This window comes from Calidris pugnax, unplaced genomic scaffold, assembly GCF_001431845.1.
Source record: "Calidris pugnax isolate Ruff unplaced genomic scaffold, ASM143184v1 scaffold30, whole genome shotgun sequence".
Classification (NCBI taxonomy): domain Eukaryota; kingdom Metazoa; phylum Chordata; class Aves; order Charadriiformes; family Scolopacidae; genus Calidris; species Calidris pugnax.
This window is the reverse complement of record NW_015090776.1, coordinates 4494371-4521519: the sequence shown is the minus strand read 5'-3', so window position 1 is coordinate 4521519 and position 27149 is coordinate 4494371. Positions and strand designations below refer to the sequence as shown.

At 47.7% G+C, this 27149-nt stretch overlaps 2 protein-coding genes across 4 annotated transcripts in view; one reads left to right on the top strand and one right to left on the bottom strand.

The window, feature by feature from the left end:
- Positions 1-435: 435 nt before the first annotated feature.
- On the bottom strand, positions 436-26374 carry TSNAXIP1 (translin-associated factor X interacting protein 1). Of its 2 annotated transcripts, XM_014947299.1 has the most exons (16): positions 26321-26374; positions 21969-22059; positions 20541-20644; positions 18755-18878; positions 17268-17361; positions 12771-12967; positions 9973-10108; positions 9064-9233; positions 8282-8441; positions 7884-8014; positions 6778-6906; positions 5088-5249; positions 3591-3700; positions 2708-2831; positions 2288-2394; positions 436-1552 (listed from the first exon to the last, which is right to left on the bottom strand). In XM_014947299.1, the coding sequence occupies exons 1-16, from the start codon at positions 26347-26349 to the stop codon at positions 1336-1338; spliced, it is 2085 nt and encodes a 694-aa protein (XP_014802785.1). In that variant the 5' UTR covers positions 26350-26374; the 3' UTR covers positions 436-1335. The 2 variants fall into 2 exon arrangements, with proteins under 2 accessions (XP_014802785.1, XP_014802794.1); XM_014947308.1 differs by lacking the exons at positions 18755-18878; positions 26321-26374 and having other exon boundaries at positions 21969-22060.
- A 542-nt stretch (positions 26375-26916) lies between these two features.
- Positions 26917-27149, top strand: part of RANBP10 (RAN binding protein 10) — an 80374-nt gene continuing 80141 nt past the window's right edge. For both annotated transcript variants that reach the window (XM_014947331.1, XM_014947322.1), the window contains exon 1: positions 26917-27146. In XM_014947331.1, coding sequence (XP_014802817.1) covers positions 26944-27146 — 203 coding nt within the window. In that variant the 5' untranslated portion in view covers positions 26917-26943. The remainder of the gene's footprint in view (positions 27147-27149) is intronic.

Below are 27149 nucleotides of genomic sequence, written 5' to 3'. Positions count from 1 at the left end.
CGTTGGGGCGTGTGGGTTCTAGCTGGATGATGTATCTCCCCTTGCAATCCTTTTATGGTTCCTTTCCTGGTGTTTTGTGATCCGTGTTGGCAGTGCCTGGCACCAAGGTTGGTGTTGAAGGCAGAAATCCCAGGGGGTGGGACTGTGTTGCGCAGGCTATGACGCCTTTCCAGTTCATCAAATGCAATCAGTTTTTGCAAAAGCTCACAAAAATAAAACATAATGGGTTTTTTGGGGGTTTTGTTTGTTTTTAGGAAGATGACCTGATTTCAGCTTCTTCTTTCTGTTTTTCAAACTGTTATGAGAAAAAAAAGCAGGTTTTGCTTCTCAGGTTTGCTTATTTGGTAATTGAGGTACAGCCATGTTTTCCTACAGGTTTTTTGTTTGAAGAACCCCTATTCCCATCCCTGGAGAGGACAATGTGCTGGATAGAGAGGACACTATCGAGTGGGAAAGATTTATTGATGCCAGTGGTTGGCAGTTACCAAAATGCATGTGGTGTCTTCCCTGAAACAGAGGCCGGATTTGGGTGTTTCTGAGTGTATTTTGCAGCTCAGCCTTTGGTTAAACCTACCCATGGGGCAGCACTTGAATTTCTTTCAGAGTGATTTCGTATGGGACAATAGTGTCTACACCGAGACAAAAGCCTCCCTGGGGACAGACATGATTGTAAATTTGGCTGAACTCGCCTTCCACGTGCGCACTGACCGTGCTGGTGGCACCTGATTTTGTGAACGTGACTTTGAAACCCTCCTTGAGCCAAGGAACCCCAAGGCCAAAGGACTAAAGCAGTCACGGTGCAGCCTGGATTTTGATGGTGGCTCTCAGGTTCTAACAGTGGCTGCTGGAGCATCCTTTTGTCACCAAGCAGAGCGCCCCGCACGCCGTGGTGCCCCAGTGCCCTGGGGGTGTGAAGCCTTGCTTTTGGGGCTCAGGAAGCCTCCCAGGGCAAGTCCTGCTGAGCTGAAATGCTGCTGCAGAACATTTTACTGCTTGAGCTGAAAGTGCTTCTGCGCGTTGACACCAGCCCATCCTCTGGGGTGTTAGTTACCAGGGGTGTCTCTGCGTGCAGGGGAGTCAGAGAATCATAGAATCGTCTGGGTTGGGAGGGACCTTTCAGAACATCTAATCCAACCACCAACCCAACACCAACAAAAGCTGTCACTAACCCTATCACTGAGTACAACTACCCGTCTTTTAAATGCCTCGAGGGGGGACAATTCTACCGCTTCCAGCCAAGAAGCGTGTAGCACAGTAACTCAGTCTCCTGCAGGCGTCAAAGCCTGAAGATCAAGCCCTGAAGATCAGGCAGTCCATTTATTCTTAACACTGGAATCACTCTCCTTCAGAACTGGCCGTGCTCCCCTCCCTGGCTGCGGGCCCCACTCGTCTCACGTCCCCAGCCAGCAGTCTCTTCAGCGCCGTTTCCACAGCCACGGCTCCTTCTCCTCTGGCCTGGAGAGCCAGGCCAAGGTAGGTCTCCAGCATCTGATCATCGATGTCAGGATCAATGGAGCAGAAGGCGGCCTTCAGATCATCTGCGTTCACCTCCCTGCTCAAAAACAACTCGGTCACTCTGTGCCGTGGTACACGAAAGGAACATTTACTGATTTCTGCGCCGCTTGAGATGCGGAGCAGAGATCTTTCCATATTGTTGTCTCTGCCTCCACTGGTAACCCCTTGTTTAGCAAATATGTGTGTAATAAACCCTGCCAAGTACTGGGTTTCAAAGTGAACAGAAGTTGGGAACTGTGAGATCTGTGATAACCTGGAAGGACCTTAGTTTTGCACTCTTGTGCACTGTGATGCCCTTTGTTACAGATCTACATTTTCCCTTGCTGATTGAGTGCCTGCCTTGGACTGACCTTCACGGGCATCTCCCCACCTTCAGAGGTGTGCTCGTTGCCTGGTGACTTTTTTTCATGTGCAGTAACTGCCTCTTGTTTTATCTCGCTTTGAGGTGGAATTATTTCTTTACATGTGCAGTTGTCAGTCCTGTTTGCTCTTCTCACTCCTCAGAACCAGCCAACGAGGATAGACAGGACTTTACTGCTGGTTTTGGAGAGCGGAAGAGTGTTGGGACATGAGGCTTTGGGTACTGAAGGGGATTATTGGTACAATTAATGTTCTCCACTCACTGCCCACCATGTCCAGGTCCTTTGGGTCAGGAACCAAGGCTGTGCAGCGTTTTGCAGAGCGGGGCTCAGCCAGATCTGTTATTGACTGCAATATTCACCATAGAGTTCCCTCTGCCTGTGCTGGCCTCTTCTGCTATCCCCAGACTTACGTTAAACCTCCCAGCTTGTTCTTCAGCTGCCTCAGATACTCCTGTTTCTCCCTGATGTACTGGCTCCGGAGCTTTGCAACAAAAGGTGTGGTGTTCCCCTCCTCATCCTGGAAGAATTGCAGGTGCCTTAGCACTGAGGGCATGTTCCAGGCCTTCCCCTTTAATGTGTCTTAAAATAACTCAGCTATCATGGAAACGGAGTTTCCATGTGAAGAGTGGAAACAAAGAGGAAAAAATACAGTAAAATACAGTAAAACCCCTATGACAGAAAGGGCTTGCATTGCCGTTGTCTGCAGGTGGCCTTCAGGTGTTAGAGCTTGTGATGGGTACTGCAACTTCGTTAGTCTGGTAAAACTAATTTAAGCCCTAAATTAGGCTTAGTTTGAATCATAAAGGAAAACTTAAGTAACATCAGCTTACTTCTTCGAATAAGGATATGTAGTTGATGGTGTCCTCAGTGCTGTCCAGCTTGCACCTGCTTGCGTCCACCAGTTCTTGGATTGACTCTTTCCTTTTCAGGGGAAAAGTTTCTCCCAGGGCTGTGCTGTTTGGAGACAGGCAACACGGGCAGAGTGTGTTTGCTGTCACACTGTGAGCATCTAACATTTTAGGCTACCAGAGTGTGCAGGTATTCCATGGGTTAGACCTTCAAAAATTCATTGCTTTCACAGGAAACGTACTGGGAGAAGCGCACACACCTTCAGACACCGAAACAAGGGCAGAGCTTCCAGCAGAGCTCAGGGCTTGGGGGAGCCTCATGGGAAGCCCTGAAAGCAGCCGTGTCTGGCAGCCCAGCCCCAGGTGGTTGGTGTGTTTGACCCAGAGCCATGTTCCCAGCCAAATGCTGGAAGGGGCTGGTGCTTCTCTTCTGCGCCAGGGCCCAAAGAAACGCTCTATTTAGACTATCACTTAGGAAGATATCTTATCTATTGACTGGGAGATGATTGACCGAGGTCGCACCTGGAGCAAAATTCACAGAAATGCTTGGTGACCCATCACAGGAGCTGAGGGGAGTGCTGTGCAGGGTCCCATGTCCCCTCGGGAGCGGGACAGGGGCTGCCAGCCTGTCCCCAGGCCCCACATCTGCCCTCGGGCCTCTCCAGCCACACGGCTCAAACCCTGCAGCACCGACCTTACTCTGAACCTCACGCAGAGGTTAACAAGTTTAGACTCACTACAGCTGTCTGCTCGGGGGTTTAAAGGAGACAAATCTCTCTTTTGCGGGCAGATAAGCAAACCTATCCTGACACCTGACGTGTGCCAGACGTGGGCAGAGCCCCGAGGGCAACTGTCGGACTCTTGCCTGAACTCCTCGCTGGTCAGGGATCCACTGTTCAAGCCGTCGCAGGCTGCCAGCTCCTTTTGCAGGCTGGAAATCAGCTCATTCTGGCTGTGGTATTGTTCTTCACTCACCTGTGGAACGGGGAAGGTTCACAGGTGAGTAACTGCCCCGTCTGTCCCTTGGACAACCTTCAAGAGGGAGGCAAAACTGCAAAAGGACTGTGCTCGCTTCTAAAGCAACTTTCACCTGACCAGCTTTTGGTGACTACAAACCATTAAGCAAGCAACACAGTGGCTTCTTGTTGAACACCTTGCTGAAGAACAGTTTTCCTGCTGATGGTGAGAATGGCTTCTGGTGAAGTGTCAGGGCCTGGGGCAGAGGCTCCCACCAGCACATCGGGGGTGGCCATCAAACCCCCAGGTGCAGATGCACACCCTGAGTCCCCCAGAATGGTGGTGGCCTCCCTGTCTGGATGGTTGGACTTGGTCCCAGCCACTTTTCCTTTCCAAGCAAGACGTGAGTGGGGCAAGCATAAGAGGACCTGTGGTGGTGGTGGTGCTGCATGTCTTTGTTTTGCAGGAGATGGAAAGATGTGGCCATGTAGCTGAAGCTCTCCAGCTCCAACATGGTGCTGGGGAGCAAGGAGCAAGGTTGCCAGGGCCTGCTGCAGTTCAGAGACTATGTCCTGGTCTTCACAAACTTCCCAGGGACTGATTGTGAGTCAGGAAAGACGTACTGAGAGAAAGAGATGTGTGTGTTGGAGCAGGGCCAGAGGAGGCCCCGGAGATGCTGGGAGGGCTGGAGCCCCTCTGCTGGGAGGGGGGGCTGAGAGAGTTGGGGGGTTCAGCCTGGAGAAGAGAAGGCTCCGGGGAGACCTTGGAGCCCCTTCCAGTCCCTCAAGGGGCTCCAGGAAAGCTGGGGAGGGACTCTGGATGAGGGAGGGGAGCCCTAGGAGGAGGGGGAAGGGTTTGACCCTGAAAGAGGGGAGATGGAGCTGAGATGTGGGGAAGAACTTGTTTGGTGGGAAGGTGGTGAGAGCCTGGCCCAGGTTGGCCAGAGGAGCTGTGGCTGCCCCATCCCTGGAGGGGTTCAAGGGCAGGTTGGAGGGGGCTTGGAGCAACCTGGTGTGGTGGGAGGTGTCCCTGCCCAGGGCAGGGGGTGGCACTGGATGTTTGTTCTTTAAGGTCTTTTCCAACCCGAACCATTCTATGGTTCTATGCAAATAGAAGCCTCTCATCGGAGAGAGCACACACGATGTGACCAAAACAATTGAGAGAAATGGGAGCTTCCAGAAGCTCTGTTGGTAGCAATAGGTGCCTGCCATGACTTTCATGGACAGAATTCCCTTCTCTAGCGTGTGTGTCAGTGTTGACTTTTATTCTCATGAGGAGGTGCAGCTGCCCAGGGGGAGGAATGGGAGGTGAGGCTGCTCTGCAGGGGAACGCTTCCCCCCCTGCTGCCTGTCCCACCAGGGACAATGTCTGGCCGAGGAGTGGTGGTGGGTCGGGGGCTGCCTACCTTCCCGGTGAGTATGTTGTAGAATGAGCTCAGGACGTGGTTGGATGGACAGAGCCGCATGTTCTCGTAGAGGGTGTAAGACCATTCCATGGCAGCGGTGTCTCCGAACTTCTTCTGGAGGTAGCTGAGAAAGAACTTGGGAAGACTGGATCGCTTCCCCGTCTGCGGATAAGAAGTGAGTAACTCCTGTGAGCACCAGAACTAAATAAAATCTGCCCATTTGATTCTAGCTGTTTGTGCATTGACATCTGTCTTTTGGGGATCTCACACAGCGCTAGTGCTGGCTGGAGTCCTTGTTATTAGAGCATTCAAAATGTTTCTCCCAGGTTTGTTCTCTAAATGTGGGTAAATTTACAATGAAGCTCTTGTGTTGCTGAGACCACTGATGAATTCTCTCTTCTCCTACTTATTTTTGGGAAATCTGTAGGAACTGCCTGTGAGGCACTGCCCTTCTGTCAGATTTAGCTGAGCTTGGCTCATGGGTTGAGAAATGGAAGCAGTTACTGGAGAAAAGTAGAGCCAGACAGTGATTGCAGCAACCCTAATTGCCCAGGAAACCAAACTGTAAGTACAAAGGCGGCTGCCATGGAAAATATCAAGGCATTTAGGGCTGATCTCAGAGATGTTTCTGGGCTCCTAGTTCAAGAGAAGAAATCCATAAAGCAATTTTGCCTCTCAAGGATGGTCTCACATGACTGAGGCACAGTAACAGGGCTCTCCAGTGCCTGGGGAGATGGTATCGTACTTGTTCCTAACATAGGAGGAATTAAACAGCCACTTTTATTCTCTTTTTGAGTCTTGTATTGTCTCAGACAGGCAACCCATAACGTCTGCTTGGGTAGAGAATGCACACCTCACCCCTCTGGCCTCTCGTTGTCACTCCCAACCCACTCTGGACAAAGAAGGGAAAATAATTTGGGGTTTTTTTTTATGTAACAAAACCAAAGCACTTTTATCGATTTATCAATATAAACTACTTTTTGCCCTCACTCCTCATTTTTCCTGCGGTGACACCCATTCATTTTTTGCATGGGCACAGACACTGTGGAGTTTAATAACAGGTTGATACAGGTTAAATTCAACCCAGCAATAAAACCCTGGCCTTGCTTTGGCTGCTCAGATGTCCCCAAGGTTTCCACCACCTAAGAACAATCACTGCACAGTCCTGATGGGATGCTGGTCTACAGACCTCCATCACACCCCAGGATAGCAGCAGTTGGTCTAGCAAAGGGCTCAGACTCACGAATGAGGCTGACTTAGCTCAGGGTAATTGTGGTGATTCCTCCTCTGGCCACCCTGCCTTGTGGAGGAGCCTTCATTGACAGCTCGACTACTACAGTTTGCAGCCCTGGACACCAAAGTGACCAGTGCTGGTTTCTGGTTTCCTCAATGCCTCTGAATTCGCAAGCAGCGGTGGGGCATCAGCTGGTCCAGGAGCACTCAGCTGTCCTGGAGCAGGAGCTGCAGGAGAAGCCTCTTCTCTGGCCTGGGATGGAAGTCTACACCATGTGACACTGTCCTAATTCCTGGGGAGCCCTGCCAGGCACAAGGTTACTGCCAGTTTGTTCTTACAACCTCTCATGCAGCTCCGTCCAGATGAAACACTTGGCAGGACACGGGCCAGACCCTGGCTCCCCGAACCGGACTGTCATAGCAAATGCTGTTTGTGGAAAAGAGAAATGGGACAAACCTGCTGTTCTAGTGCAATTTTCTCCTTCCAGATGTCCTTTAGGATGTTGACCACATCCTTCTTAGTCAGCTTTTTGTTCTTGACTTCACCTTCATGCCTCAGGTACACAGGAACATTGTCATTTTTGCCCTAAGTAATGGAAAAGAAATATAGATACAGGTAAGGCCTTGCCCCGCTGGCAGCAATGCAGCACCAAACCCACGTTGTCAGCATCTAAAGCCATTAAAATGATTCATGTCTCCTGCCCAGTACTGTAAAACACAGCTGTCAGTGTCTCCGCAGCGTGTTTCAGGTGCTCCAGGGTGGACAAAATGGGACTGTGTGAGAGGCTCTGCCCAGCAAAAATAGGAGAGGAAAGACCTTCCTTGGAAATATCTTCCATAAGGGGCAGGACCACCAGTCCAAGCTTCTGGAAAGGCTGGGGAAGAGATGCTGAAGGACCAAAGAAATGCCGCCCTGTCCTCGAGAAAACCTTTGGATACAGCTATGCTTGGTATGATGTGAAGAATCCTTGTAACATTTCCTTGTCCCTGTGTCATTTCCTGATTCCCCCACACGCTGGGGTGCAGTGCAATGGGATGGCATGGGTGGAATGAACTTCCTGGTGCCACAAAAAGGAGTCATTCTCTACTATGTAGTCTTGCTACTTTTAGTCATCCTAGTGCTTTGTCTGAGTTATCTCATCAGCAGAAAACTAACTGGGGAAAATCAAATACTGCTCTGCTGGATGCTTCCCCGTCGCTGCAGGCAGTGCCAGGGGGTAGGGACCAGGAGAAGGACAAGGCTAATTAGCAGCAGGAGGCTGTTAATTTGTCTCAGCCACACAGAGCAGCATTGCAAGGGGCTTTAGCCCACTAGTAGTACCTGCTGATCCATGTGGCACCATTGTAAAGTGTGGCTACTTCAGCTGTGTCTTCACTAGGCACAGGTTCAGCTTTTCTATTGCACCTGAGCTTTCCCAGCTTTGAAGTTTTGGGTGGTTACTCTGACGGGAAGGTGACTATTGACGACACCAGCCACAAAAGCGATTCTCCCGCCTTCCCAATGGGTATTTATTACCAATTACTCTCAGTGGAAACAAGCAGAGAAGAAAGCTTTGCACGTACCCATCCAGGGAAGACATTGATCTCTTTTAGTGCTGCTGTTCCTATTTCTTCCAGGAGCACGTCCACCAGCTGCTCACTGGTCTTCCCCACAGCCAGATTGTCCCACCGCTCTGCCCCTCCAGGAATCACATCTGCAACAGCAAAAAGACACTGAGCTGCTAGAAGAGGAGAACGCACCTGGTTTTGTGCAAATCCCATGAGGAGCTTTATGAAAGAAACTGATCTCTAGACAGTTTGTCTCCTAAGATGTCTAAGGCAAAATAGAGTACCCTGCAAGCTCCTCTCTCACTGCCTAAAAGCCCAGGAGAACCCAGGGTCTTGCAGATGACAAATGCAGCATAGGAAAGTGGTTAAAGATGAGCTGCCTTAAGCAAACTGCTGCTGAGTACATGTGGCACCTGAGCACTTCTCCCAGTTTGGCCGGGGCGTGCAGTTCTGCTGCACTCGCTGGAGTTCAGCACAAAAGTTGTCTCGCTCTTGTTCCGTCTCCCTGTGGATTTCCAGCAGCGTTTCGTATTCCTCATGGAGCCGATCAAAATCCTTCCGCAGAATATTCATCTAAAGGGTACGGAAATGAGGATTGTAACAGAGTAATAGAAATGTTCCATTGTTGTCCGACAGCTCAGGTGAGCAGTCAGCATAGTCCATAGACTTCTGGGGCAGGGACAGCCCCATAGTTGGGTTTGATGACCTTGGAGCTCTGCAGTAGGCTAAAGAAGCAGCTTAATGCTACTGGAAAAGGCAAAAACCCAGGTGGACAGATAAGCATTAGTAGCCCAGCAGTAGTTTCAGTTAGCTGTGGTTCAGAAAAAACTGTGCAATGTGTGCGAGGTGAACCTAGTTTATTTATTCTAGATCTGATGACCTCAGACAGCAGTTCTCGAGTGGTAATCTATGGGCTCTTGGTGGTTTGTGGGCCATTATTGATTCTATGGTTAATTGAGTTAACTCAGTTAAACCTGACACTGCAGGTTTGTGATGATGTACTAATTCTGAGTGCCCTGACAGTCTGAGATTCCAACAGACAGGGAGCTTTTGGGGCAGTGGCTTTTCATATATCTCATATACAAAGAACAAAGAAATGCCCTTATGTGAGCTCTGGGTTTACTGAGTCCCTGTCCCAACCTGAATATTGAAGCATTATGTTATGTATTTATGTAAATTAGGAGCTTATGCTTACCTCCTGAAGTAAATCCGAGTATTTTTTCTCCAGTGATTCAAAATCTCTCCTGGGCACAACATCTCCATAGTCTGCTAACATTTTATTCAGCTTCACCTGGGCTTTTGTGAGGTCCTGCCGAGCTACCTTCAATGCCAAAGTTAACTTCACCCCGTCTTCACCCTTCACATCTTTTAACGACAACCACGGATGAAAGCTCATGACAGTGAAATTGCAATCATTGTTTTCCGAATCATCTATTAAGCTTTTAGACCACATAACCCGATGGCAAGAAGCTGAGTGGGTGTAGGCTGTGTTATTATTAAAGAACTACAAGTCCAGAAGTATATTGCAGTGATCACATCCCCACCCCCTGCCTCCTCTCCCATGCACACACATGTGTATTCAGAGGCTCAGGCTTGGTTTTGATTAACGGAAAGGACGGCAGGTGGGGAGAGCCTTGGGTGGGCTACAGCCAGCGAGTCAGAAGTGCCTCTAGCCCAACTCTGGATCAACAGAGATCAGGTACTGAATGTGTCCCTACCACCGTGAGTAACTGCTGTGCCAGGTACGTGTGACACCTGAATTCCAGCAGTTTTGTCCATCCTCATGGACGAGCACAAAGCTGGCAGCTGTGACTGGGTAGGACATGCTGACAGTTGGCACTGGGGTTGGAAACTGTAAGGAACCTTTGCACTGGGCAGCTCCTGCCTTCAGTCAACCTGTTGTGCTAAGGAAGAGTGTCCAAGAATGCAGCAATGATTTGGTGAATCAGATCAGTACGTACATCCCTGCCTATTCTCTTTCCTACCTGTGCGCAAATTTGTCTAACTTCTTTCAAGAATCAAAGCATATCTGAAGATATTTCAGATACTCTGATGTTTTCCTGCAGTGCTGCACCCACGTGTGTGCAGGACAGGTTCTCTCTACCTTGGGCTTGGCGTCGTGTCATGTCCAGCCGTTCATGGTGCATCTCATTCAGCTTTGCTAGAAGCAGTTTGTGGGCATCATGCTGATTGAGGTATCGAGTGTATTCCTCAGCAACGCTGGCCTGCAGGTACTCCACCTGTGGGAAAGAGAGGCTGGAACTGAGGAGGAGCATCACTGGAACTGGTTTGGTGGGTCTAGAACAGAAACTAAGGAGAGAGAGTGGGACAATGGAAGCAAAATGGGAGAAACTGGAGGAGAAGAATGGGCAAGAGAGAACGCCAGAAAAAGGAAGGACCGGGTGGAAATACAACAGAAGAGTTCAAACTCAGATATACTGTGCAAAAGGGTGCTCTATCTGAGCGTTCAGCCTTCTAGAGAATGAATTATAAACATTTCATCATCTGAGTTACACCATTTCTCTGTTCTAAGACTGTATCTCAAAAACCTTCCAGCAACTTATTCTCTCCCTGTTGTTGGTCACAGGGGAATAAAAAAGCTGCTGCTCTGACCGATTTACTCCCCTGGAACTGGTGACAGAAATGTATCTTAGATTGAAACATGGGATTCTACTTGTGCTGCATTTTTAAATTTTTATTGTAATAATTTTTAAGATTAGTTGCATTTTAAATTGGTGGCAAAGTAAAACTATCAGAAATCATGTCCTGACGCCTGTCTGATCTGCTGGGCAAGGAGTGAATCAAGATGTTCTTCTACTTGTTGCTCAGAAGATGACCAGCACCTTGGGGAACTCCGACTGTTCTGACTCTGCTGAGAATTCTGAATTTAGTCTCATAAAATACAAGCCCTCTGTAGCAACACCTGTGTCCCTACACCATCACAGCCACAACCATGCGGCCACCAGCAGATGAGGCAGCAGCTTGGATGGATCTTTCCAAGGAATTTTTGAATATCTAAGTGTGCCCCAGCTAGAATGTTTGAATACTGTCTCAAAAAATGGGTTTCTGGTTTGAGCAGAATTATTTCTCCCAACCTCCCTCACCCAAAGTGCAAAACTTAAATAGACCAAACTAAAATTTGGATTCTGGGCTCTATGCTTAGGTATGGTAAGTATAGCTTTGCATAGCTTCTCGGTTGCTTCTTTCAGAGAAGGTTCTTTGTGGCTCTGTGAAGCACTGAGGCCTGTGAATATCAACCGGTGGAACTGGCTAGCTCTAGGACTGCAACTAGAAGAAATACTTATGAGCATTTTGATCTAACTAGTGAAACCAAAGCCTCTAAGGTTCACCAAGTATGAGCAAGATGAATAAGGAGCCTACGCAGACTGTCCTGAAGCTTGTTCTTCATCTTTACCACTTAAACTTATTACTTAAACTAGTAAATGAAAGCAAGTTCAGGTGGAGTTCCTCATGCTGTTATCACACCTCTGACTACAGCAGAATTACTGTGTGACAAGAACCATTTATTTCTTCCTCATGCTCATTTTTCACCAGGAGGATGGTACAACCCTGGGAGAGGCTGCCCAGGCAGGTGGAAGGTCACTATCCTGGGTGGATCTCAAAACTCAAGCCAGACAAGCTCATGGTTGGTCTGACATAATGTAGATGATTGTTCTGCTTCATGTGGGTGGGTGGGCTGGAGACTCTAGATGTTCCTTCCAACCAACACTTCCACAAACTTTCAGATTGCAGAGATGAGGCATAGAAACTTGTTCCGATTTCTATGACTGAACAAAATATTTTCTCAACTGCAGTAGAGATCTGAGAACACTAAGCTGAATGATTAAAAATATATGGTTTGACTTTGGTTGGACTAGATGATCTTTAAGGTCCCTTCCAACCCAGACAACTCTATGATTCTATGATACTTCCTGAATTAGTGACAGTAACTACCAGGGCCCCGAGACCTTAATTGTCCTGATCAGCCTCAGCTGGACCCTCCACCCACGCACCATCTGCCCACAGCTCAGGAGCTCTGCTTAGCTCAGGCTGAGGCTTTTGGTCTTTGTTGAGCTGTGTTGTAGGTGTGTCTGTCCCCAGTCCTGTTTCCATACCTCAACTGGACCTTGGACTGATGTTGTAGGTAGCTCTTCTGGATGGACCTCTTTGGATGTCTGTTGCAGTTTTGTCTCCAGTCCTGACCCTGGCCCTATATCCCTGCACTCCTGAGTGTTTGCTGCCTCCACTATACCACAGGTGGTCCCTGGGCTTAACTCCTCATCCCAAGATGTTGGGGGTGGCTGCTACCACCACCTTGCAGGCTGCTGTGAGACCGTGCTGCAGTCCCCTCAGCTCCTGCCTCATCCTTCCACACACAGCAGCCCCACAGATCAACTCTTGTTGATCCCCAACAGCAGCATCACTTCAGCCTGAGAAGCTGAAACTGTTAAAAAACTGTATAAAGTGGTAATTTATATTGGAAAGACTTAACTAATCTCTCCTATAAACACCAAAGTGACTCCCCCACCAGGAAGATGAACGATACAAATTTAACAATGCTAATGGTACAATGTTGTAAAAGAGCTCAGGTACTTTTTAGTAAGAATATAAAACATTAGTACCAGAAAGCCATTTATTTCCGCCCCCCCAAGCGTGACCGTGCAAGAGCCAGATGGGACAAGAGAGTACAAGTGAAGGCTTCTGACAGCGGCAGCACGGCCTGTCCCAAGGGAACAGGGTGTTCTCTGGAGCTGGCCGAGTTCCAGCATCGTTACCATGCCAGATGTTCAGTGCTTGCTCCAGAACTTCTGCTGGCACCAAAGGGTGAGAGCCTGCCAGGTAAGAGACCAGAGGTACAAAATGCATCCAGGGGAACGTTTGACTCATCGCTGTCTAATTTACCTGAGTCTGAAGAGAACTCTTTTCTTCCTTCATGTTGTCAATGATCTTTAACAACTGTTGTTTCTCTTGCTTTAACAGATATATCTCATCTTTCTGCTTTTCCTGCAGTGCCAGTATCCTCTGGGTGCACTCCTCAGACACAGTGGTGACCATAGCCTTCAGTGGCTCTAGGGAACGAATTGTCTTCTTCTGATGAGCTAAAGAAAGCAGAGGTGAGATCTCACAACGAGCAACAAAGCCTGAATGTTGCTCAGCTGAGCTGTTGGAGATTGGACCCCAAAACAGTGTGAGGGGGAAGTGGGACTGAACAGGGAGCTTTTACTGCTTGGTCTGGTGAGTGCCTAAGGACTGGGAGCAGCATCCTGGGGGATTAAATCCCGTTGTTTATCCAGCTGTGCATATGAGCTTCATAACGATTGTTACAGAAGGATTTCTGATTTCAGCTCATGCCATTTGTCCAGATTTGGAAAATAAAGGATCATCAGTATTTTTTTTTTTTATTTTCTTCAATACTTGAGGCTTTGATAAGATACAATGAGCACTGATGGCTTTGTTATGTTCCGCCAGGTGGGAAAGTGTCGTTATTTAAGCAGAGGCAGCATATGGGGCTAAATTATCTGGTAATTAGCAATATACCCTCTTTTGTGAAGGCATGTGAACTTCGATCTGCTTTCTTGTCTCCAAATGCACGGTCTCATGTAACCTTTTGTATACAAATGTGTTGTTTACCCTCTGTTCCCTCTTTTTAGGTAGGTCTTGACCTCTCTTCTTTTGCCTTTCCCTTCAGTACATCTAGCACAGAATTAATGTGCTCTTCTTGGCTTTCTCTGCTGTAACATGTGCTATTTGCTCTCAGCTGTTTGCCCTTTGACTTGAAAATGTGTCTGAAAAATATTCACCTGAGGAACCCAGTGGCAGTACTTGACTTGGGTCTACAGGGTAGAATTTGGTCTGATGCCACCTCCTTGGGGTGGAGGCTTCTTTTTATGACTAGATGGAATCCTACCAGGACAATAAAATGATCAAAGAGAGGATATGGTGTGATTCAAATGAGGCTGTGAGCAAACCTCATTTTGTTTGTGAATAACATAACAACGCTGGTGGGTGCTGAATAATCTGACTGGAAAGGTTTTTTTTCCTCCTCAATAATACCTGGTATTTGTATTTATGCACAAACACCATGCAACAGCTTTTTCATTTTAAAAGTTAAAACACGTACATAAATCTAGGAACAGGAACTACTTTTCTTATGATACTTGGGTGTGAATTTCCTTCCCACGCTATAACTGTACCAAAGGTTTTGCAAAACTCTTTCACTATGACTCTTGTATTGGGACAAGAGAGGGCAAAAGTTAGAGCATCAGCACGGGGATTCCGCCACTGTGCTGTTCTGGTTGCTCAGTGAGACCTCTTTAAAACACCAGCAAACTTCTTCTGAGGCGCAGTTTCAGTGTTTCACAACTGACTCCTGACCACAAGCAAACCACTTTAAATTAAGTGCAGCAGTATTTTGAGTTGTAGCTGCCCAGTATGTCAGAAGTTAGAGCAAAACCCATTGGCTGCCAAAGTGATTGTTTTGTAGTGTAGACACTGGCCAGTGCCATCTGAGACCATTAGCTCTCTGGTCACCTCTACAAAACTCTCCCCATGCCAAGAACGGACCGACATTCTCCCACTTGGAACGTGTTCAGGCTGGGGAGCAGCTCACTGCACACGGGGAGTTGCTGGAGGGACCCAGAAGCCTCAGCACTTGAAAGAGGGGAGATGGAGCTGAGATGTGGGGAAGAACTTGTTTGGTGGGAGGGTGGTGAGAGCCTGGCCCAGGTTGGCCAGAGAAGCTGTGGCTGCCCCATCCCTGGAGGGGTTCAAGGGCAGGTTGGAGGGGGCTTGGAGCAACCTGGTGTGGTGGGAGGTGTCCCTGCCCAGGGCAGGGGGTGGCACTGGATGGGCTGTAAGGTCCCTTCCAGCCCAAACCATTCTGTGGATTAAGCTGTGGATGACATCACCATGAAGACCTACTCTGTCATTCAGCTTTGTCTTGGAAGAGCTCCCAGCAACATAACCTTTATCTTGGATCAAGGTAACAGCTCTAGAGACTTGGTGGCTCCCTCCTTCATGGTGCTTTTTTCCAAATTCTGCTTAGTACCTTCAGGTTCATGTGGATTTACTCCAGAAAGAATGTCATAAAGCCTCAATGCTGGCTCAGCACAACCTCAGCACCCAAAGGAGCTCCAGCTGCAGCTCTGTGTCCAGCTCTGGCAGAAGCAGGTGCAAGCAGCCAGGACAGGCTGCACATCCCTTTTCTCATCAGAGGCTGCTGCCTTCTCCACTCTGCGTGCTCAGCAAGGCATGTGTGAGCTACTTCAGATGCCATGCTGCCAAAACGATGCAGCTAAATACACAGTGTAAGCAGCACAGTTTTAGGCCATAATGCTTTCTTTTTTTTTTAAAACCAGTTTATTCTGACTGAACTGGGACAACATTGTAACGCTCGTAGATTTAAGGGGAGAATCTGCCCCGGCAGTGGGTGCAGCAGTGAGCACCTTAACCATCCTATAGGCTAAGCGACTGCAGCATGTATGACTTGGGCAAAAGAACCACAGTAAGACAAAGCTGCTAAATCAGACTAGAAAGATAATAACCAGTTGGCTGAGAAATACAGTGCCGTGGTGTAAAGGGGGATTAGTTTTGGTTTCAAAAGGAGCTGAAATGCTACAGACATATGCATGTCAGGTGGAGTGATGAGACATTTCTCTAAGCAAACTCCTTGATCTATCAGCTCCAAAGCTGCACTGTAAGACTCCAAGCGCTGCAGTGAGGGACTATGAGGGCTCCTAACAGCAGGATTGCAGCATGGCCACCTCTCACAGATTTTAGAGAAGTTGTTTTTGTTAAGCACATAATTTAAGAATAAAGATAAATGTTTAGGAGTGCAGTTCTACAAATCAGTAAATTTATTTCCCTTTCTCTTTCTTTTGTATTATTTCTGCTCTCAGACACCTGCTTTTATCTTTTCCCGAGCTCAAGAAAGTGTCTGTGCAATTCAACTCACTAATCCAACAGGAAACTTTGTGGCTTTTGGTCTTTGCTTTTCCTGCTGGGTCAGTTGATTCAGCTTGTGGAGGTGTCCAGTGCGTGGCTGGTGCAGTCTAAGCACAGGGAGTGTACCAGCAGGACTGAGGACGTGGGACCTTCTTGTTTTGTTGGCCATGAGTGGCTGGATTAGGTCACTGCTTCCCTGGGCAGGCAGGAAAGCTGCTGCCTGTGCCAGGCATGGAGGGAGGGGGCAGGAAATCACTTACTGATACCCCATTCAATACCCTTAGGATGGATGCCACACAAGCAAGGTAAAATCTGTAAATAGGAAAATGAGTACTCAATATACAGAAAGGAAGGAGGATCCTAATCCCAACTTAAAAAAAAAATTAAAATTTCCATTTGTTTTATTCTGAGAGCTTCAATTACATCTGCTGCCATGGCATATTGGTTCACTGGCATTCAGCTGATTTCCAAAAATAAAGCTAGCATAAAAGATATGTTTTGCTGGGTCTCCAGAGACTTCAAACTAAAAAAGAGAAATATCACACCCAAGGAATATGAAGAAGTCAGTAAATAACTGCTCAAGAAAAAGAAAAAAAAAAAGCTTCAGAAAGCAGCACAATCTCAGCTACAGCATGAACACCAGTAATGTCTCTGGGAGCTGAAGCAAAGAAATGTCTGCTGAAGAGTTCTGGAAGGAAACTCTGGAAGGATTTAAAAGCAATGTTTTACTTAGTGATTAAAATTGACTTATTCACCTGGCTGAAGGATACTGTGCAAAGAAGCTTTTTGTCTATAATGAGGGACTGTGATTAGGTCGTCCTGGTAACAGGTACTGGGATAAACAATATATGTCCTCTAAGAGACTGTTTTAGTAGAAGGCTGTTGATATTTGATAGCTTCTCGGTGCCCAGTGCGAAACCAGCTCCTGGTTACAGTCTATTTCTAGCCCTCTGTGATTGTTTACAAAATGCTGGTATCACAGTGGCATCTGAATGCCAAGCAAAGTTTAAAGCAGACTAAGAATGGCCGGGGAACAGCCAGTTCAGTTCCCTGCCCTGCCCTGCTTCAGGAGAAATTCAAGCTTCAAGTTAGCAGGGCAATGTAGCCAAAAATATTAGTACAATACACTCCACTATAAATGTAATTGTCCCAGAAAAACCTGGAGACGCTGCTGTGGCCTGAACTGTGTATGTGATGAAGATTTAAAAGATTTAAAAGATTTAAAAGATTTAAAAATCTTAGATCTAAATCTAAAAATCTAAAATATTATAAGAAAAAAGGTCTCCAAGGCCTTAATCTTACGCATAAAGGAAATAGAGTTAACGGACCAGAAAGTTTTATCAGTTGACATCTATTTAGGCTGTGCATCCTATATATGTATCCAACATAATTAAGCTCTGTAAGAACATGTCTGTATTAGTGTTTTTCCCCACGGGTCAAAGTCCAAGAGCTTACCCAAGGTAACTTCATATTCATTCTTTATAGCTGACAGCAAGGGCTTGTAGGTCTTGAAGCTGTCTATGAAGAATTCAAAGATCTCTCTGTAGGCCTGAGAGAAGAAAGAGAGCTTGAGAAAACATTCAGTGGCACAGTTTTCAGAATTCAGAGATATAGCTGTTTGGTCCAACGCAAATGGCATGCAGTGACGGCGAGAATAAGTATAAAAACACTGCTACCACCTTTTATTTAGTCTCTCCACCTTTGGTTTGCCATCCCAAATACCTCATGGGTTCTCTCCCCTGTTGAATGGCACCCCAGCATGATGGAGAGCAAACGAAGGATTTTTAGCAGCCAAAGAGAAGCTTTGATAAAGTCTGTCAGGGCACAGCTCCAAAATATGATACTGTTCAGATGGAGCTGACTAGAACTCAAGGACATAACAATACGGATGTGAAAGATGTGTAACAAGATCATATTGCTGCTCTTGTTGCCTATTTTGTTTAGCTAAAGGGCAAGCTCTGCAGAGCGGAGGGAGTCTCTCTCCAAATGTCCTTCTCAGCAGAATAAAAACTTGTTCAGAGAGGACAGTCAAACTCACTTGGTGTATCTGGGCCATGGGAAGACTTCACTAGCAACAAGGAATGTTCAGACTATTAAATACAATTAAACATGCCATGTAAGACAGTAAAAATATTTTCAAAACAGAAACACATTTATGAAACCTCTATTTTCTCTTGCCATTAGTCACTCTTTATTTCTCTCCAGTCTCTTCCATCTACCACTTTCTTCCCCCATCACTACAGTATTCCTTCGGGAATGAGAATTTGAATTAATTTGTGCAGAGAAAATAAAATCCAAACTTCCCACGGTCTGCTCTAATTGCAGGATATTATGAAAACAGGAGTACCCACTTCTACTCTATGTGTGTTTTACATTAGTGGTGGTTCTCGGTGTCTCCATGAGGTGTGTCCTCAAACATTTACAATAAAACCCCCAGGAACAGACACTACAGAAACTAAGAATTTGAGGGATCCTGATCAAGCTCAGGCAAGAGCTAGAAGTCACTTCTTTTCGCATGCAGAAACCTAACTTCAGAAATCAGAGGTTTTGCAGTGAAAATTTGGGAACCTACACACTTGCTGTTTTATGGGTTTCCACAAGAATCTTCAGGAGATTAGTGACTAAATTCTGTTTCACATACATTTTAGGTTACCATATCTTTTTGAAGACTTGGGCTTTGATTTGAAAATGGAAACAGTTATAGAAGATGCAGAGTACACATGAAGATGCAAACAACCCAACAACAGGCAAACCTAACATCCAAACAACCCAAAATATAGACAAATTGCTTTCTGCCAAAGTTCTCTAACTTGAGCTGCAAACTCTTTTATCTAATACTGCCCATAGGTGCCTGCTCTTCTCATCTACTTTTTCCTTTGGGTGGCCAATTCAAGTAATCCATCTCAGCAGGTATTTCAAGTCAAAAGAACCTTGTATCAGACCTGTAACTTCAGTTCTTGAGCGTTCTTTTCAGTCAGATCAAGAGACTGCAGCTCTTTCTTTAAGTAGGACTCCAGTTCCTCCAAATACTGTGGCTTTGGAATGGTGAGAAGGGCCTGTTTATTGCTGCAGAGACACAGGAAAAGAGTGGACACATGGACTTATGTGTGTCTCATACGTAAGAATGAACTCATAATAAATCAGCTCAAGGATTTGGTTTGTTTTTGGGTTTTTTTTTCCCTACTGCCCATTGCTTCACAGCATGAATTTTCTTTTTTTCTTTACTGTATATATATTCTGTCAAAGCATACAACAGGGGATTTAAATTTCCTTGATGGAGCAGGAATCCATTCAAGGCATCCTGCTATTACTACTCTTCAGTTTAAGAACTTCACTATGCTGTTTTGGTATAAAAAGGCAAGTAAATGGGTTCTCTGTGGCAGAAAAAAATAAATGCAAATTATTTTATTTGGAATGAGTCAAGGAAAACAGCCATTTGAAAAGAGAACTGACAAAATACTATATCTCCTGAGGTTCTAGGTTCCTCAGGAGGTTCTAGGCCAAATGTCCATTTCCTATCAAGCATATTTCATATTAAAACCAGCTAGAATTAAAACTAAAGTGCAACTATCCTTATTATGTCATCCACAACTGTGTCCTGCAGTCTGTTAGAGCCCTGAGTTGCACCAACAGGCTCTGCATCTTCTTCCCCTGGGGGTTTGGGTGCCTGTGCTCAAGGGGAGCTGGAACCCCACAGGGGTAAGGCAACCAGGGACAGTGACCTGCCCAGCCACAGGACTCGAACCAGAACAGCAGAGCAGGTCCCTTCATGGCAGCCAGGGTCATCCATAGGACGAGAGGAAATGGCCTCAGGTTGTGCCAGGGGAAGTTTAGGATGGATATTAGGAAAAATTTCTTCACAGAAATGGTTACCAAGCATTGGAACAGGCTGCCCAGGGAAGTGGTGGAGTCGCTATCCGTGGAGGTATTTAAAAGCCGGGCAGATGTGGTGCTAGGGACATGGGTTAGTGGTGGCTTTGGCAGTGTTTGGTTGATGGTTGGACTTGATGACCTGAAAGGTCCCTTCCAAACAAAACGATTCCGTGATTCTATAGTTTAATGGTGGTCAGCACGTATACAGTGATGGGTAAGGTCTAATGGCAAGCTAGGATGTTAGCAGGCCAAGGGCAGTGAGGTACAAGACGGACCTGGCTACACCATAGTTCCATTAAGAATCACAGAATCATAGAATAGTCTAGGTTGGAAGAGACCCTTGGGATCATCGAGTCCAACCATCTACCCTACTCTACAAAGTTCTCCCCTACACCATACCCCCCAACACCACATCTAAACGGCTCTTAACCACATCCAAGAACCAAAGAGGAGTGAGCCTGAGTGAAGGCTTTCTCTCACACAGCTCTTCACAGCACCTGATCCCGGGTTACCCAGCTGTTCATATCACAACCAGTCTTGAGATACAGCTTCCAAAGGCTCCAAAGACTGGAGAGGAGGTTGCAGAGCCTGTTGGTGTACTCAGAGCCCTGGCAGGATCCTGTATAATGTCGGTCAATGAATCACTAAATGACAGCATTTTATAGTAATGTTTATACTAGGCATGACTCTATTACTTAAATACTTGATCAGAATCAACAATGTCTTCTCTTGTGGGGTAGCCCAACACCATTGTTCTCACTAACACTGGAAGAGGTTCTTCTCTGCAAGGTCTTGGTTTTCAAAACCTGCTTCCAGGAATCCTTCCAGGAAACCAGCAGTACAGGCTGGGCTTACCTGGATTCTCTCTCCTCTGGGGCGCAGCAGGGTTTGTGATTCCCTAGGATGGTCTGCCCACACCCAAACGCCGGCCATGTGGACCAGTGACCTCGAGCAGAAAGCTGAAAAGATTGAAAGGAAAAAAAAAATCCCGTTGCTGTATCTGAGCACCACAAACTCACAGCAAAGAGCCAAAATGCAGAATCAACACAGTGAAAGACACAGGCCGTACCCTGAAACTCTGACCACACCTAAAAACCAAGTAAAGATGAATTTGCATCAGTGTAGAACATAATGAAGACAAGGTCTGAGGAACAGAGTTAGGTCTGAGGAACAGTAAAAAAGAATGTGATAAATTAATTTTCCTTCAGAAACTGCAAGCGCTTCTGAAAATCTTGTTAATTTTAAGAGTCTGTTCATTTCTATCTTGGAACTTTCTCAGTGTTGGGGGGGGGAAGCCAACTATGCTGGATTACTCTACATTATCACCATTATTATAACCAAATAACTAGTATACAATTGTCCAATGCAAATCCCTCCCTACTCTGTCCATAAAATTTACAAAAAACTAATCACAGGGCAAACAGGAGGGTTTGACTTTCAAAACTCAAACTTCAGACTGAGCAAGCCCTGAAAAAGTTAAATGTAAAGCCTCAGCAGTTTAAATGCCCTAATTTCAGTGCAAGAAGCAGGAAAATTACATTGGAGAAATAGTAAGATTTTAATTTATTGAGACTTGAAAATCTTTTGTACAATGAGGAAAGAGCTTACAGAATATCCCAGCTCTAGGGACAAAATAATACGTTAAGTTCTTGTGCTAATGTAGCACACAGCTTGTCATTGAAGTGGCACGTTCCTGAAATACAACCAAAATGCTAATGAAAAAAGCCCCCAAAACAAACATGACTTTTATAAACCATAACTTCCCATTAGTTTGTTGGTATACACGTTCCTGAAATTTATTTTCTTGTAGTTTGGATATAATTTTTCCCATGCTTGTTTATTTTATTTATTAAGGCTGATAAATACCATGGAGCAGATGTTCCTGTAGGATGCTCTTATCCTGTGATTAAACAGCATGCAGTTGTCTGGTTTTTTTTTTTTTTTTTTTTTTTTAAACTACATGGGTCAAATTCTGGCTTCGGTATTTGGCTCATATGTTTACTCAAAAAGTTGCAGCCAAGAACAACATTTATATTCTTCTCCTCTTTCCTCCACCCTTAAAAAAGCAGTAATTAATTCACAAAGATGACATCTGAATCTGACGTTCAAGAGTTAGCAGCAACATATAGATTTTATATATATATATATATTAAAGAAACATTAAAATGATTACAACTTGCTTGACTTCCTAATAGTTTGGGATGGTCCCTGGGCTTCCAGCAGGATTCAAAGTTGACCAAGTTAGCTAAAGTTTGGATGTTTCACTGGAACTCTTCAACTCACCGGTGTTTTCTGTTTCTTGGACAGGATGTATTTCAGACTGTTGACCCGTGTTTGGCAGTCGGGAGTCTCAGAGGCAGATTCAGGAGCGGTCCTGTGCAATGACAAGAAGAAAACTTTCCAAAATATACAGAAATAACTAAATATACAGTGGAGATTGAGAGTCTGGCTCACGTATATCTAAGGTAAACACTCAATTACGAAGTGCCTGATGGATGAAAATATGCAAGAGGATAATGCACAGAGAGGGACTGATGGAAACATTTGTGGTAGAGCTGAACTCCAGGATTTGCTGTTTGGCAACTGGCACAAGGTTTGGTGGCTTCCTCACTGTCCCAATGAGAGGAGCCCTGCGGCTGAGCCTGGATGAATGGGTCTTCTGAAGCAGAGAGATTTGAAACAGCTTTGGATAACCTGTCACCCCTGGGTCAAGAACTGGGATCCAGGGTCCCAAAAGTGCCTGCAAAGCCAGGTCTGTGGGGTGGCAGTGGTGCCATGGCACAGACGGCCTGACGGCCCATAGAACCAGCTAACCGTGGAAAAAAGTATAACCAGGAACTCCTTTTCCTAGACTAGAAACTGGCACGTAGAGGTGAAAGGCCTTCTAAGAAGTAAACATACCATTGTATGTGTATTTTAGGGAAAATTCAGCAAACAGCTGAATTTGCATCAGTGCAGAACGTAATGAAGACAAGGTCTGAGGAGCAGATTTACGTCTGAGGAACAGTGAAAAAGGATGTGATAAATGAATTTTCCTTCAGAAACTGCAAGCTCTTCCGAGAACCATGATATGGTAAAGGAATCCAGAGACCACAGTGAATTTGCAGTCACTGCTCTGGCACAACATGACCACATGCTTCACTTGATATCTGAGCATTAGCTCCAACGGCCAGCAGAGTGTCACCTTGGGTGGCAGGTAGCTGTCATACCTTCAGCAGGTCTAACTCCCCAGCCACCTGCTTTCGGGGTAAGCGTGCACAGGGTGAGCTGGACTAGCTCTCAGAGGAGGCCACCAAGGGCCAGCAGAGCCTTGGGGTAGAAGATGGTGGGCTGGTGGATCTCCCACCCTGGCATATAAAACAGCAGCCTCAAGCTGCAGCTATGTGAAATGTGGTCACAGCTCAGCACTGCTGAAAGGGGAGTTCCTATTTCTGCTCTACCACAACAGGCTCTTGATGAGAGCTGGACAACTCTCTGAGCTGTGTTACTGCTAATTCAAGGAAAAACCTGCAGTTATCCCGTTTAGACTTTCTGAAAATGTAACACGTGAGTTAACATGCCCAGAGAGGTTGTGGAGCCTCCTTTTCTGGAGAAATTCAATGCCTGCCTGGATGTGTTCCTGTCCAACCTGCTCCGGGTGACCCTGCTTTGGCAGGGGGTTGGAAAAGATGATCTCCAGAGGTCCCTTCCAACCCCTGCCATTTCTGTGATTCACCCCTGGGTGGGAGAGTGATTCTGCAGCTGGCAGTGAGGACACAGACGGAAACCCCAAGCAGTTGGGTCAGGTTGCCCAAGGAACCACACCTTTGGGTGACATTCTCTGAGACACCATGAGCTGGTCTAGCTGCGCTCTTGAAAAGCCAAACCCTCTCCTCCTCCCAGCTGTATCCTCCTGCTGTTTACCTCCTCCTGCTGCTCATCAGACCTCTGTATAAGCTGCTTTAAGGCACCACCTCAGCAGAAAATGAACGCAACTTCATCTTTTAATTTTGCTCAGTGTTCAGCGCAATGACATAGGCAAGAGAAGATTGTGCCCGGCACAACATGCTTTCATGGCACGGTGCCACTGGCAGGAGGAAGGAGGCCACGGAAGCTTGTGCTGTGTGTCTGGCTACAAGGAGGGATGGAAAAGCAGTGGCAACTGGGAGCCACTCCTGAGAAGCTCCAACTCCACTAGCCAGGGATGCTCCAGGAGCAAGGAGCAGGACGAATACAAAGTTGCGTACGGTCAGAATTGCAGAGTGTTTTGAAAGTCTCCAATATATAACAAAGTGTTAAACATAGAGTAACTCCTGTTTGAGAATCTGAAGGGCACTTTTCATGCATTTAAACAAAATGAGGTTCCTATCTATCCAGAAATGTACCACCGTCTTATCTGCAGCTAAACTTGCCACCAGTTTGATACTCAAAGTACTAAGCCCTCTCTGCTTCCATTTGCTTTCATAAAAGCTGCATGCAAGAGCATATGTCTCTTTTTTTTTCTTGCAGAATAGGATCTTAAAATAATGGTTATCTTTACAGCCACATCAGTCAGCACGTGACCAGCCACGGCAGCTTTTCACTCACCTGAAAAGATGAGGGTCTCTGACTACAAGATCCCATGTTTGGAAATTGAAAGGTGCCTGTTCCCGGGTAACCACATTAAGTGGAAAAAAAAAAAAAAAACAAACAGAAAAACAGAAGTGCCTGTAACTTTTCCCACAAGGAAAAATGATTGTTACTTGGACTGTGGTACAGACAGCCTGGATTTGGAGCTGATGGCTTTTTTGGCACTGTGAAAGCTGGTGAAATTGAAGCAAGGAAAACTTGCTTGTTTGATGAAAGGTACTTCCCAGGAGTGCAAAACATACAACTTCAATATAATCAAAGTTGCTTTTACTCTATGTAAATTTTCTTGAGTGGATGCAGAGATTGCTGTCCACATTGGAGCTCTCAAGCAGAAAAGGCAGTGAGGGCATGTTTTTAGACTACCTGCATCATACAGCTCTGAGATCTGAAGATAAAAACCTCTCTGGGGGCATAAATTAGGCCTTCTCTGTGCTGGAGGGAGGCTCAAGACATACAGAGGCTTGGCCACGAACACTTCAGAATTTTTCTTTTGAGGTGGTCCAGGGAGATGTCAGTGCCTTCAACAGGCTTTAATTACCCCGACCAACCTCAGCAGAGACCCTCACCCATGCACCCTCTGCCAGTTGGTCCAGGAGCTCCATTTAAGCTCAGGCTTGAGCCTTCACACCCTGCCTGAAATACTTTGTAGTTGTAACTGTCTTCAGCCCTCTCTCCTGGATGTGCCTTGGACCTATGCTGGAGCCTTGTCTCCAGGCCTGGAGGTCATCTAGTCCACCTCCCCTGACAGAGCAGGGTCACCCAGAGCAGCTTGCACAGGAACATGTCCAGGTGGGTTTTAGAACATCTCCAGAGAAGGAGACTCCACAAGCTCTCTAGGCAGCCTATTCCAGGGCTCTGGCACCGTCAAAGGAAAGCTTTTCATCATTTTGAGATGGAAATTCCTGTGTTCCAGTTTGTGCCTGTTGTCCCTTGCCCTGTCACTGGGCACCACTGAGAAGAGCCTGATCCCACCCTTTAGCTATTGCCCAGCATCGATGAGATCCCCTCTCAGTCTGCTCTTCTCCAGCTGAACAGCCCTGGGGTTCTCAGCCTTTCCTCACAGCCCTCCATCGGACTCTCTCCAGCAGTTCCCTGTCCTTCTTGAACTGGGGACCCCAGAACTGGACACAGGACTCCAGCTGTGGCCTCACCAGAGCAGAGCACCCCAGGAAACCACTGTCCTTCTTGGCCACAGGGACACGTTGCTGCCTCACTAGCAACTTGTTGTCCACCAGGACTCCCAGGTCCCTCTCTGAAGAGCTGCTCTAAAGCATGTCACCCCCAACCTGTACCAGTGCATGGGGTTGTTCCTCCCAAGGTGCAGGACCCTGCACTCGTCCTTGTTGAACTTCATGACATTCATCTCCAGGCAACCTTCCAGCCTGTCCAGGTCTTGCTGAATGGTGGCACAGCCTTCTGGGGTGTCAGCCACCCCTCCCAGCTTTGTGTCACCAGCAAACCTGCTGAGGGTACACTCTGTCCCCTTTGAGGAAATGGAAAGAAAGGAGACCACTCTGCTTTTATAATTGAACTATTTGGATTAACTAGAACAAGGTACGGATGGTAGTGACAGAGGCTTTGACAAAGGAGTGGTATGGAAAACAACTAGTACGGAGATACACAGCTTTCCAAATGTTAACTGACTAGAAACAGTGACAACGGCAGAGCCGATACTGCAGGAATCACTCAGCGCATCCCTTGCTCCGCTGCCAGGGAGTGGCCCTTACTACAGGAACACCGTGTCCCGATGTCCCACGAGCAGCCCTTGAAACCCTTTCCCCACAGTTTACCGACGCCTCCAGCCAGGCTGGGGGGCCGAACCGTGTCCCGTCGCCCAGGCTCGGGCCCCACGCCGGCTCTCGGGGAGCGGGGCGGGCTGAGGGAGCCCGCGGCCTCCCAGCTCGTGCGGGCGGCAGGGCGGGGAGAGGCACCGCAGCCCTGGGGGGAAGGACGGGCGGCCGGTATCCCCCGATAGCGGACGCTGGTATCCCCTACCCACCCCCACTCCGGCCCGGCCCGGCCCTTACCCGCGGGGCGGAGGGCGGTGCGCCGCCATGGCCCGCGCTGTGTACACCCGTCGCCATGGAGACGCTCCCCCCCCTCCCGCCTCAGGACCCCCTCGCGTGCCACCATAGCTGCCCCGGCAGCGCCTGACGCGCTGCTGCCGCTGGCTAGCCCCGCCGCGGACCGGCCCCGCCCCGGCAGAGGCGGATTCTGGTGGAGAAGGCGGTCCCAAAGCGAGGCCCCCGGAGCGGCGGTGCCTGGCCCCTCGGCGGGGCGGCCCGGGACCCGTCCCGGCGCGGAGGCGGGCGGCGGAGGCCGGCAGGCGTAAGGCGGCCGCTAGACGCAGCGCTGCCGCGGAGCACGCTGGGAAAGGGAGTCCTGCCCGCGGCGGCGCTCCCAGAGGGTGGGCGGAGGGGGGTACACGTTTCCCAGCGTGCTGCGCAAGGCGGAGAGGGGGTGGAGCTTGGGACGCATGGCCTGTCGGGATGTGTAGTCTCAATCGGCAGTAGAGGCGCGCTGGGAGGCGCGGCGCGGACTCCGCTTCCCGTCGAGCAGCGCGGCCCCATTGTGGCCACGCTCGCAGCCCATTGGCTGGCGGCTGGAGCCGGGCCTCGCTCCCCGCCCGGTGACACAAAGCGAATCCAAGATGGCGGAGGCAGGCGCGGGGAGCTTGCACGGGGGGGACGCGGCGCTGCTGGGCTCGCCCGAGGAGCAGGAGCTGAGCCAGCGCCTCCGCCGCCTCTACCCCGCAGTCAACCAGGAGGAGACGCCGCTGCCGCGGTCCTGGAGCCCCAAGGACAAGTACAACTACATCGGCCTCTCGCAGGGCAACCTGCGCGTCCACTACAAAGG

Excerpts from the sequence above, each read along its gene's own strand:
- TSNAXIP1 (XM_014947299.1), bottom strand. The coding sequence starts at position 26,349 with ATGGCGGCGCACCGCCCTCCGCCCCGCGG. Across the intron at positions 20,645-21,968 it reads CCAAGAAACAGAAAACACCG|CTTTCTGCTCGAGGTCACTG; the intron begins GTGAGTTGAAGA and ends CAATCTTTTCAG. Across the intron at positions 8,442-9,063 it reads ACTCGGATTTACTTCAGGAG|ATGAATATTCTGCGGAAGGA; the intron begins GTAAGCATAAGC and ends CGTACCCTTTAG.